Source organism: Equus quagga, chromosome 16, assembly GCF_021613505.1.
Source record: "Equus quagga isolate Etosha38 chromosome 16, UCLA_HA_Equagga_1.0, whole genome shotgun sequence".
NCBI lineage: Eukaryota > Metazoa > Chordata > Mammalia > Perissodactyla > Equidae > Equus > Equus quagga.
The window spans coordinates 71,147,430-71,160,610 of NC_060282.1; the positions used below are offsets into that span (position 1 = coordinate 71,147,430).

At 43.3% G+C, this 13,181-nt stretch overlaps 1 protein-coding gene across 5 annotated transcripts in view; it reads right to left on the reverse strand.

Annotated features, from left to right (window-relative positions):
* The window catches only part of JPH1 (junctophilin 1), a 76,848-nt gene that overhangs the window by 9,122 nt on the left and 54,545 nt on the right, over positions 1-13,181 (reverse strand). For all 5 annotated transcript variants that reach the window (XM_046642110.1, XM_046642109.1, XM_046642106.1 and 2 more), the window contains exons 3-4: positions 9,407-9,525; positions 3-652 (exon numbers count right to left, since the gene is read on the reverse strand). In XM_046642110.1, the coding sequence (XP_046498066.1) occupies positions 3-652; positions 9,407-9,525 (769 nt within the window). The remainder of the gene's footprint in view (positions 1-2; positions 653-9,406; positions 9,526-13,181) is intronic.

Sequence of the window (13,181 nt, forward strand, 5' to 3'; positions counted from 1 at the left end):
ACTGAATTGGCTTCTTTTTCCAAAGAAGGGCATGAATCGTTGCTTGCTGGATTCTTTGGTATAGCAAGTTCAGACTTCTTAGCTTTTGGCTCAGCTTTGCTTTCTTTGGCAACTGGTTTTGTCACAGATTTAGGGGGACTCCACTTGTTGGGCGATGGCTTGTGCACCAGCGCTGAGGAAGACTGGCTCAATCCTTCACCTTCCTCCACGTCTACAGGAGGGTGCTGGGGGGGGTGCAGTTTCACGTAGTAGCCGTGGTACTGAGAGTGTAGCTCCCCGTTACTGGGGTTGGGGACATGGTGGCGGCCAGAGTACTTGGACTGGGGCACCACTGTGCCCACCTCCTTCATGGGAGCCTTTGACATCAAGGGCTTATTGACGATGGCCGTCACCTGCTCATCGGCCACACTCCTTTTGTCTTGGTTGAGTCTTGTCCCTGAGCTGGGGTTCTGCTTCCTCGAGGGCTTTGGGGAGGCAGGCTGGGGAGAACGGCTTTGTCTGGGACTCGCCTCAGGAGACGCTGGGGGGGTCGTGCCTTTGCGGTAAAAATGTGGAGATTCCTTTGGTGTAGGTGGCTTTTCTGGTACCTTTTCTTCTGGATTTTCTTTAGCATCTACACCTTCCTGAAATCTCTGTTTGATATAATCTGGGCCTGGGGAAAAAATTGAGGACAGAAAGGTGATAAAATAAAAATAGGGTACACATGCTTGTTCCTCATGGCTATCTATGTGTATTTTGCTAACTCAGATCAGCCTTTCCTCTTTTTGCTTTTAAATGTATTTACCTGGCTTTGGTTAAACATGAGCACAGTTCATTCCCTGAGGGGAAAGATTATTTATTGCTGAAAAAGTGCTTTTAAGGTAATATTTACCATTATTTATACTATTTTGATGGCTGTAAAGTTTAAGCAATTCTCACTTCTCTAATAATGGCATTGCTCCTGCCGACCTACAGAACACTGAGGGGAAATTCATGTCGATGGAGCACTGGTGACGACACCATAATTAATTTGCATATTCAAATGATGTGGCATAACTAAAATGTAAAGTGTACACTCATATGAAGAAATTAACTCATATGTTTAATACTGAATATATCAAAGTATTTAAATTAATATGTTTAATACCTAAATAGTATTTACTCTATAAGTAAGAGGAGGCCCTGCAGATATATTTTTAATGGTCCTTCATGAAAAGATCGTTTAAACGTCTTGGTTAGGAACTATTTCTGTGGTTTACGTTGCACGCACAAAATAACTTTCCTGGAGTCCTAGGGCAGCACGGTTTTGCATCAGCAGTGTTTCTGCAGGCATCAAAGTCAACACAAGACAGACAGTTGTCTTTGGCTCTGTAGTCTAAGGTTTTTTTTTTTCTGAATAATTTAGGACTGTTTGTAGCAATGAGACGTTATTGTTATCAATGGGAAAACTTTCACTTACAAAAGGGACCCTGGTGCACTGGTATTTTACAGGAGATTCTGGGGAGAGTGAAGAGTAAAGAAACAGAGCGTGTACCATGTGATGGTACAGGCCACGAGAGCTTAAGGATGTCAGCGGTCCAGAAATGGGCTCCAAGGCAGTGCCCTCCTTCTAGGCACTTCACGTCTTGTCCCCTCCCCGATAACCACATCATGCACATCCTTTGGCCCCCACTCCACCCATCAGCCACTTTCCACCTCAGGAAGTAAAGTCAAGGTCACACAGTGCATCTGGCCTTCTTCTCTGCAAAGGGGCAGGAGCTGACAATGTCATCCCTCAGGTACACAAGGGAGAAACCTCCCCACCCACTTGCTGACAGGAGTTGACCGGCTCTCGTCAACTCCACAGTATCGCATCTGTTCACTTTCCTTGCTGTCTCCTCTCCCACCTCTACCCCACAGGGGCTGACGAACAATCATCCTTAATTGTTAAAGGAGGTCTGAGTAATTTATTGTTATGAGACTGCTACTTATTATACAAGGTATCTTCCAAAATTCAGAGCCTTGCCAAAATCTTAGGAAGCAGGTGTTATCCCGATTTTACTGATGTGGAAACAGCTGTAGTAGCTGAAAAGCCCAAAGTCACATAGCTCCTGTGTCCCCTTAAGACAAAACATAATGCAACACAGAACGTAATATTTTAAGCCCAGAAATGAGAATTCCCAAGGACCCATAATTATAGGTTGTCCTCAGGGCCAAAAACATGATAGTATTCTCCCACTTTCCATCCTCCGGAGGATAAATCCACCCCTCAGGGTTTGAATTTCCCAAACAGGTCAAGATTGCATGTCAACAATTGAGATTTCCTCTCTCAACTTGGTGAAGCACCTCCCTTTTAAAAATTGGCAGTCTTCTTTTAAATCCTTCATCAAAAATGGCAGTATGAATTCTTGGCACAGAGAAAGGCACCTCACTTGAGTGAAGAAAAAAGGGGGAAGTACAGCTATTCAAAAGGTGATGTCTTTCTGTTTCGGTGCTGTGGCCGGGACACACAACAAAGAGAACAAAGCAGCAGCACCAGAAAGTGCCGCTCTCCATCAACAGCCTTTGATGTTTTAAGACTCACTAAGGTCATTTATACTGGTCTTTCATGGTGAAGACCCTCATTATTTTATTGCAGTTTAATTTATTCAAAACCCCTCCTCCTCTTCTGTGATACAGGATATTACCTGATAGAGTTCAATGCAGTGTGTTGCTTACGTATTTTTCTCTCATCCTTCTACCCAAAATTTCACCAGAGTTGGTTTTATTTGTGCTTCACGGTTATTCAATTTCATGGCATTCCTGAAATACCCATCTAGGTGTGGTACTGGATGTACTGTGCAAAGATCATTAATAGTCAAGACTCTTCGAGCCAAGGGATTTTTAATTTAAGCCACATAACTCTGCACCACAAGTTACAAAGTACTTCTAACATCTTCAGTCTAAGGGGTGAGAGCAAAAGTTATTTTTGCAAATCTTTCTATCTTAAGGTTAAGGCACATTAAAAGCTGATGGTTAGCTTAAAGATACAGAAAAGAGTGCGAGAAAGAAAGAGACTCTGGCGAACACGATTAGTTATACATTCTTAAAGCTGGAAAGGAAAGACGCAGAGTCACTGAACCATGAGAAATAAAGCTGTCACAGAGCCCATGTGCCTCATTTTGAAAATGCGAGACCGTAACCAGTGCAGCTTACAAATTGAGGATTTATCTGGTGACCTTCGGTCCCACCTAGTTACTGCAGAAAGCAGATTAGAAGCAGAAATGGGAGCTGTTCTGACAGAGCCCAACAAAAGTGACAGGTGCCAGCAAAGAGGAGATGGATGAAACACTAACAGCTACAAGAGACCATTTATCTCGGGGGGAGAAACTCCGTTAATTCAGTAATAGCAGGTCCAAGAAAAATTAATGACAATAATTTTTTAAAGTGATATGCTTTGGTTATCTGGAAAAAGAACAAAAACCTCTAACACTTGAATACAAAGCATAATTTCAAATGCTTTTTGTAAACAGAACTCTTAATTTATACTGTCAGACTATTAGGTCAAGTTGAGAATGAGTTGGCCATTGGAGAAATTTGTATTTTATGGACTAATAAAGCCATATTCTGGATTCCACTGAACGTATTTATTATGTTTATTAACTTTCAAATACCAGTCTAGTCACTCCTTTAGAACTTTAGAAACCGGCTTTACTGCTCCTTTGGACAGCCTTCCTGTCCTGAACGTATTAGGAAAGGCATTTCTTACACCAGTACTTGTGCCCCTCTCCTAAGATGTGGTTTTCAGCCATATTCAGATTTATCTACAGGGCTTCTGGTGATATTCAAAATCGGTGGAGCTCAAAGAATTTACTAGAATGATGGAAGTACATTGTAGCACCGACTTTCAGATTAAGAAAAATTCCTGGCTTTATTATGAACTAAAAAATGGCTGGATAGGGGAATAACGTACTCTGAACCCCTAGCTCCATATCTGCTGCCCATCAGAGGCACGTGGGGTGCGCTTCCCAGAGAATATGAATCGAAGCCTAGAAATCTTGATGTTTAACAAACGCTCCAGGTGATTCTAATGTACTTAGGTACAGGCATTTAAAAGCATGCAAAACTATTTTTTTCAGTAGAGGTACACCTAACTCCAGCCCTCATGACTACATCCAACTGGGAATGGTTCCAACATAGCGTAGTCATATGGGGACTGGCCAGCGAAATGAGGATATACAGTTAAATTTTCCAGAGTGAGATTAAATACTTTTAAACAAGACATTTAATATAATGCAGAGGACAGAAGTTTTTCCTGGACTATTTTCTTGGAAGGCACACGTTGTGCCTGCTACTTGTTCTCTGCAGTAATGTGTCAGCCTTGCAACGCCAGCAGCATAAAGTTGATGAGATGCAGCAGTTCATTAAAAAGACTAGTCAGAATACTGCCAGGCAGGAAAAGGATGACAACTGACGACAGCTCTTGCAGTCAGCATTTTCATCTCTTTTTATAGACAGTATCTATAAATCCTAAGGGATTTTTTTCCCCCCTGGGGATTCATATTGGGAAGAAGTCAGATAATAGGTCACCTGCTCACTGACATGCCACACAATATGAAACAACAACATTCAGCACATGTCATCCACTAACACTGACAGGTTGCTTGATACAGTTGGCATGGAGCTCTGAACAGATATGACAGATGGTAACAGCAACGTATTCAACTAGTCCTTCATAGGTGAGCCTCGGTGGGCTGGCTATGGGCAGAAGGAAACCATGAAGATTCCCCAAAGAAATGTCCAGAAAGGCAGTGCTGGGAGCAAACGCTGTGTAGCAACGTCAGAAGTCAAATTCTCTGGAGACTGTCAGTTATTCACAGAGGACCAGATTGAAAGATTCTAAAAAGATTCTATAACTGGCAGCAGATCACTTTTATATTCTACATGGAAAGAACGCCCCTTTCCTATAGGACCTCAACAGTGCGATCTGTAACAATACCGCAACTTCTGTGAACACAGCCACACAGCTCTTGTCTGCAAGGCCTGGGACATCCATTCCAGCGCCTTGCACGTGGCTGGCTCTCAATACACATTCTTGGAACTGAATACACTAGAATGAATAAGTAGTAAGAATAACCAGCAAATGCATGAATTATTAACTTTATGTCAATTAGGGGATTATTCTGTTTCGTTTTTCTAGGAAAAAATTTATTCAGAATTTGGGGTTTGGAAAATGTGTTTAGAAGTCATCTATTCCAGGATGCTTCCCTTTTCTTAACCAAAAGCAGTACGTATTAATGGTAAGTAGAGACAATTATATAATGAAAACATGCTTTGATTTGTAAAGACTTCTAATTCATACCAGAAATGTGAGCTTCATGAACTCTGGTCCACAATAACCTACACTCAAGACTTCACTTTTTACCTTAAATAATCAATGTACAGTGTGTGTATGCATGCACATAAATGCTATTATGGATTGACTGTTTGTTTCTCCCCCCCACCATTCATACATTGAAGCCCTAACCCCCAGTGTGATGATATTTGGAAGAGGGGCCTTTGGGAGGTAATTAGATTTAGATGAGGTCATGAAGGGGATTAGCGTCCTTATAAAAAAGGAAGAGACACCAGAGCTCGCTCTCTCCAAGCGCAGGCACCCAGGAAAGGCCAGGTGAGGACATGGAGAAGGTAGCTGCCTGCAAGCCAGGAAGGGGGCTCCCCCCAGAACCCAACTCTGCGGGCACCTGATCTCAGATTCCAGCCTCCAGAACGGTGAGAAATAAATGTGTATTGTTTCAGTCGCCCAGTCCATGCTATTTTGTTTAGCAGCTGAGCTGACTAATGCACATGCTTAAACATAGAAAGACAAAGCTTTTTGAGGATGCTGCCTAGGGAAGCGGGCTGGCCATCTCCTCAGAGGATGCATTTACCAAGTGATGTGTTTACCACACTCTGGGGCAGTGTTTCTCAGTCCTTTTTAACCCAGGCCCTGTCACTCCCACAATTGATAAATACAAAAATTTCACACCCTACTTAATACTACTTGAAATTAAAAACAAAGTAAGTATCTCGATCGAAAGGAAATTGAAACAGTGGAACAAAGAGCCACACATAAGAGCTTTCCAGTCATCCTTGCCCCATGTCCCACTCCCCACAGCTTCCTTAGGGAAATCCAAAGTCTCGTCTCAGCTTTGCTCCCTTAGAAACCTGAATTCATCAACACTTTGCTGGAGAGCCATCCCTCGGGGCAGACTGATATCACCAAAGTTCACGAGACTGACGGATAATACCAAAAGGCCAACGCATTAGTTTATAGTGAAAAACAGAAATGTCACCGAGCCCAGGGGACTCGCACTGAACCACCAGTGCATGCTCTCTCTGTTGGTAACCTCCCTCCACGAGAAGCTCAACCAAAATTAGAAGGTTACTGGTGAACGTGGAATCAGGACAAGGAGCATGAGATGAATCAAATGTCTCATGGCATCAGGCTGAACGAGCCTGATGCAGCCATTTCCTCATTCGGGGATGGTCTTGCCAATAAAGCCATACACGGTTGGCTGTGGTTCCCTGCATCCCTCCCCATAATAGAAACGTCCTTGCCAATGCAACTGCAACCCTCCAAGGTTTTGGCCTAGGCTTCTCCTCTGGACGGTGTTTAGATGGGCACTGCCAACTTTTGCCTCTGTGACTCTTTTTTTTTCCTATACTTCTTTGGGTGACCAATTCCTTCTTTAGATGTTTTAACATAATCAAGTTACAAGGAAACCTTGCAGTACCTGAAGCCATGCTATCACTTATGGTCACTTTATATAATCTCTGCAGGATAACGGGCTCATTTGAAAGCTTAACTCTCAGAGGGCAATCTTATTTCTGAGTTCTTGGGGGATGACGCACGGTGTCACTCACACTCATGGCAGTTTAGGTTTCTGTATATGTATGCAATTATCTACACACATGTTCAATACTACATTCATCTGTATGCTTTTTCTTATTGATTAGAACTTAATCCTTTTCTCAAACAGTTCCTTAAATCTTTATTCAAAGCCATTCCACATAGCTATGTTTTTTCTTTAGTTTTTAACTAAGCTGTTTTGAACTAAAAGCATAAAATTTAACTATATGGTAAATATCTGAAAATACTGCCAGCTCCTGAAAATAGGTAACTTACCATAAAAGTGTTCAAAATGTCAAGCTATGATAGACATCCTTTTTTCCCAGGGTTAACAACTTCTATGCACGACACATGCCCTCCCAACAATGGCAGCAATTGTATCTGAGATATGCAAATTAAATGAGTAGCCCAACTCAGAAAAAGTACTTGAAAGCCCTTTTAGAAATGTCTATCTGATTTGATCACCCTGTAAACGCGGAGTGGAAAGCATGAGTTACGCTCCCTTGAGAAGATCAATAATACTCAGTACAGAAAAGGCTTTCTATACAGTTCCCGAAGGAAGTGTTGGCTGTGGGTCAAAGGGGACTGCAGCCTTCTCCTTTAGCTCTCGTCTCAAACAGACCCGCTGTCATCTCGTGCTACTGTGACGTATTCATTACTGACGGACAACTTGCTTATATGGAGCTGTCTTAGCGAAGCAAGGGTGGAATTACATTTTCCCACATATTTTTTTTCCCTCAGCTGCTTTTACCCCATAAAAGGCTTTTAAAACCATTTCGTCTGGGAAACTGAGACGACCTTCGTATCATTTACCTCTTAGTAACACCTAACAGAAATCTATAGGGACCCCATTCCCCAACGGAATTAACAACAGAACCATGAAATTACCATCTGCAGACAACAATAGCAAGTTTGTTTGCTTTCAAAGCAGCTGGAGCCCAGTGCGCTTGAGAAGCGGCATTGTCTCTGATTGCTGGAGCAGCCTCCCAACCGCAGCCCTGCTGGGGAGGACCAGGACCATCCCTCTGCGGTGGCTGGACCCTTTCTGCACCTCTCACACCCTAGAACAGGTAGTCGCCAATGGACTTAGGGACCAGGGAAGGGTGGGTTCATTTCACACCAGAAAATAGTTTATTCTTATGAGAGGTCACTGCAAAAAATGGAAAATTTTCCTCTCCTAACAAAATATACATATGTATTAAATGATTTAAATCTCACCCAGAGGTTTAAAAAAGATGCACGTGAAAGAAAACACCCATGATCGCCGGTTGCCTCCCTTGAGTTGAACTACTACAGAAGTCACTCTGCCACAACCCTAACACTCAGCAACCAGGCTGGGCCCCTCCCCAGTATCTCTCATAACCATGGAGTCTTCTTAACCTGGCCTTTTACTGTCTTCATTCTTTGCAGGAAAGGGGGGGAAAAAAAAGTCACCGTGTCATTTCCTTCTTTATTCCTCTATCCTTGATTATAGCCAAATTTCTAGCGCTTACACAGGTTTTGCTATTCTGTTTACTCTGACTTACCTAGTTCATTTAGTCACACTAATGCCCTTGGGTTCCAGTGTCATGTCACCTTCATTGGAACCAAACATGTATGGAGCACAGGTTGCTAGTTATCCAGCTTGATTTAACAGAAACCAATGTGGAAAAATTCTTTGCCAAGAAAACATAAATCTTGATATTCAGAAATTTAGAACATTTACTTTGGTCTCTTTACCTAGAAATCTGTTGCTCCCTCGATCACTAGAAAGATGTTGTTTATAAAACAGTGGAGAAACATATATAAAAAGGTGGCTATTGCTATTTTATTAACACCAGTATGTTATAGAAAGGGACAGAAAGAGTCTACTAGGAAACCATTAGGAAGTGAGTTAAATATTTAAAACTACTGCAAATATTTGTTTGTTGCTACTTTATAACATTTGAGAGGCATATAATCAGGACTGATTTTTCTTTTTGAGGTTGTCATTTTCATGTCTTAAATCATGACATGCATTTTCCTCTTAATCTGTCTTTTAAGTGGTATACTTTTTTACCTCCTAACCACTTCCTTGAGCTTTAGTTCAGGTGTATTTAAAAAAACAGTCACAGTACTTACTGGCTCTTCTCTTACTGCTGATGCTACTGTTACAGGTGTCTCTGACTTGGGGGTGTTTGTTTTGGCATCTGCAATGGTCACTAATACACTAACACGATTTCTGAGAATCAGATACTTCTAGATTCCCGTCTCCTTTACTGCTATCAGCTCAAAGTTTGTTGCTGGGCATGGAAAAGGCTGACTCTGTGGTATAGTAGTTAAGTTCAGTGTGCTCTGCTTTGGCGGCCTGGGTTTGTGGGTTCAGATCCTGGGCTTGGACCTACACCACTCATCAGCCATGCTGTGGCGGCAAACCACATATATAAAGTAGAGGAAGACTGGCACAGATGTTAGCTCAGGCCTAATCTTCCTCAAGCCAAAAAAAGAGGAAGATTGGCAACAGATGTTAGCTCAGGGCTATCTTCCTCAGCAAAAAAAAAAAGAAAGGAAAGCAGAGAAAATGTCCCCACCTTTCCCATCACAGCACAATAGTCTCACCTGGTTGGTAGAAGTCGGGCGACAGCTCCCTGGCCACAGCTCTCGCGATGTCAGACTCCTGGCGGGCGGCCAGCGCAGCCTGGTCAGCGGCGTCAGCTTTTGCTCTCGCATGCGCAGTCCTACATGGAGCACAATGGGCAGTCAGCAAATGTGGCACCTTATTAAGGACCCATGGACAAGCAACTGCGGCCCCGGGCAAAGAAACGCTAAGCGCGATCATGGTCCCACACCTGCAGTAGCAAGTTTTACAGTGAAGCTGCTGTGAGATTTCAATGAAGACAACACGGATGGAACCATCTGTCAATGGCCTCAATCCTTCTTTCAGGAGAAATGAAACAGTGTCAATTTCTGTGCAGCTTGACGCAAAGCCTGGCTTTCAAAACTTACTGGAACAAGTCTGTTGACTTTGGTTAGCATTCCCCCTATCCCCAATGCATAGAGAGTAGAATTAGAGCATATGAATTAATATAATGTTCATGGATTTAACTCCTATGGTAGAGTCAACGTAAGAATTTGATTAAGAAGGGTCTGCTCGGTGGTAGGAGGATAAAGTAGCTCTCTGGAAAAAAAATAGTAAAACTGATTTGTAGCATTGACTGATTCCTGTGGTGTAAATACTCCCACCACGGCCAGTTTTAAGCTACCAGCACGATGTCACGGAAAGTGTAGTTGGGAAGAGAGGCACACAGTCAGCTCTTACCAGCCTGCAGGAGCGGACACTGGGTCTGCTCCAACAGTGTGCTCAGGAGGGTTTCAAAGAGTCCATTTAGTGGCTCTTTAAGCACGTTTCTTGTGTGAAAAAAAAGGAGACGGAGAGGCAGAGTTGGAGAGGAGCAAGTGGATCTCTTTCAGTGTTCCACCTTCTTTCTGGTCCATCTTCACTCACTGAAACCTCTTATTTTTCCAGAGGACTAGAGCTAGGGAGAAGGCAGTGGGGTACGAATGGGAATTCTTATGGAAAGACAGCAGAACTGATGTCTGCTTGCCCAGGAAAGAAGGGATTTAGAGAATTTCCTGTCATCCATGCCCAGAGAAGACCCTGTCCAGCTAGCATTTAGATGATGATCACAGGCACCTACTTATAATATTATAAACTTTCCATGCTCTTCTATCAGCACCAGGCAGGGCTACAGATAAATAGTAGTAAAAGCTTAATGAAAGTCTAAAAGAGGTGCTTGCACTGATATCTGAGTGAGCGGGACAGAGGAAAGTTGGGAAACGGCACTGTGGTCTATCTAGTGGGTCTTAGAGAAAACATAGGTGGCAGCTGGAGGAGACCAGCAGACCGAGCTCCTGGGACTTGACTGCAGGAGGAAGGAACGGGGAGGCTGGGGTCTGACCTGAGACCGTGGGGCTAACTGGTAGGAGGCCCCATTCTCAGACGACTTTCTCCAGCTACCTCCTCTCATCCTGTGTCCTCTTGGGCCGTGTCACTCCTACTTAGGACCCAGCTGGGCCCGGAGGCTTGCTGTCCTGGAATGTAAGCTTCATGAAGATCGACGCTTTTTATTTTTGCTCCTCTGCTCTCTTCCCAATGCGTAGAAGACTGCCTGGCACACAGCATTTATTGAGGGCTCATTTTATGAATAAAGCAATGAATAATGCTTCCTTTGGAACAGTTGGATAGTTACTTAAAAATGAGTGGACTGACAAAACTATGGAGACAGTAAAAAGATCAGCGGTTGCCAAGAGTTCAGGGTGGAATGGAAGAGGGGCTAACAGGCAGAGCACAGGGGAAATTTAGGGGAGTGAAACGATTCTGGATGATACTGGAATGGGGGATACACAACATGATCCACTTGTCAAAACCCACTGAACTGTACAACACAAAGAGTGAACCCTAATGTACACTATGCACTTTCGTTAACACTAATGTACCAATACTGGTTGATCAACTGTACCAAATGTACCGACTAACGCAAGATGCTAACAATAGGGGAACCTGTGTGTAGGTGTGGGGAGAAGAGGTATATGGATGGGAACCTCGTACCTTCTGCTCGATTTTTCTGTAAACTTAAAACGGCTCTAAGAATTAAGTCTATTAATTAAAAATGAATGGCTCAACTTCCGATCACCAAAACTATTATTTCTGAGTCATGGAGGAGGTTTTAGATTGTCTCTGTCTATAGGGTACCATGAAATGGAAATGAAATCAAGAGGGTGAGAATGTATTCCTAAACAACCGGCCGGGGTAACCCCTCACGGGAGCCACGGCTGGTGCTCCAGTCCCATGTCTGTGCCTGAGAATCAAGAAATGTCCTCTGTTACGTTCTTCCAGTTTCTCAGAATCTCCGCTCTTTTTTCCCAGAATTATTTTCCATTTTATCTATTCTTAGCTAGAACCTAATTATGTCTAGGCATCCTAATTAATGAAGCCATAAGAGTACAGTTATGCTGCCTTATAATACAATCTGCCAGCCCTTCAATGATAAATTCACAAAACTCAAGTACAAACAGTTTATTCTGACACAGTGACCACACACCACCACAGAGTCAAATAAAACGGCAGTATTATCGCCACCACTTTTTACAATATGCTAAACCGGAGAACAGACAAATACAGCAGGACTTTTCTGCAAATATATTTTGGGAGCACAGCATCAGTGAGGCCTGAATTCCCTTTTACTTGCTCTTTCCTGTAAGCCCAAAGAGAGTGGGGGACCTTCCCATCTACTGCCCCTCCCTGTGTCAACAGTCCTGCCCAGCTGGCAAGTGAGTCAAAACCACATTCGAATCTGAAACCAGACGACTGCTCGGGAGCTTTCGGGAGCCCTGGATCTGATAACAAGAAGTAGAAGAGAACAGGAACCCATCTGAGTTTGCTGTCACCACCAGCTTTGTGTGGCCAGGCCACTGACATGTTAGATTTTGCCCAGGGGAAAATCTGGGCTTGACCCTGACTCATGATAGTGAATTCACGTATTCAAATTCCAGGCTCAGTTCTAGAGCGACACACGACCCTTTATTCAGCCAACTGGTAAGACGTGCCATTGTTCACGGTTTGGGGGATGGGGGTTCAAGCTGGCCAGTCTGGGGAGATCAGCTGAAACAACGCCAAGGGGATGCCCAGCTGCTGTAGCCGGTCACATGGAAAACATCCTCACGAAAAGGAGCCTGCATGCCCAAGAAGTCTTTCCTTTATTCCAAAGACTGCTGACATCCATGTCTTCAGACCCTCGCGAATCTCCAAATACCATTGTCACATGTATTTCCTCCCATAAGATGCAGTAAAGAGTAAGTGAAAAGCAATTTCTTCCACTTAGGAATCAGCTGCTGACTTTCTGTTAGGGTCATCTTTCTACAAACATACCAGAGTTTTAACCTGCAGAGAGTTAAACTATGTACCAGGCTATGTACGGGTGAAGAGAGAGAGAGACCTGGGCAGCTGGTGAAGCTCACACAGCAACAGAGTGCTTCCCGCCTGGACATCAGCCCTGCAAAGGTCACCCGTGAACAGGTGAAACAGTAAATGTGGGATTTCTGAATGTCAGGCACCCGTACATAAGAACTTAATTACAAGTTATTTTTCCAATCAGTAATTTGATGAGTATCTGAGTTTTTTTCCTTTAATGACTGAAGTAGTTTTTCATGAACTCTCAAGTCACCTTACTCAGAACAAAATAGTCTGGCTTTCCCAATTTCTCTTAAATATAATACTTTTACAAAAAAGGCATATCAACAATACATTGAGCATGCCCAGCGTATCTTCCTCCTGCTAAGATGACATGTGGGTCCCTTAGATGTCTGTCTCAACTTCTAACTGTCAATCTTTCAT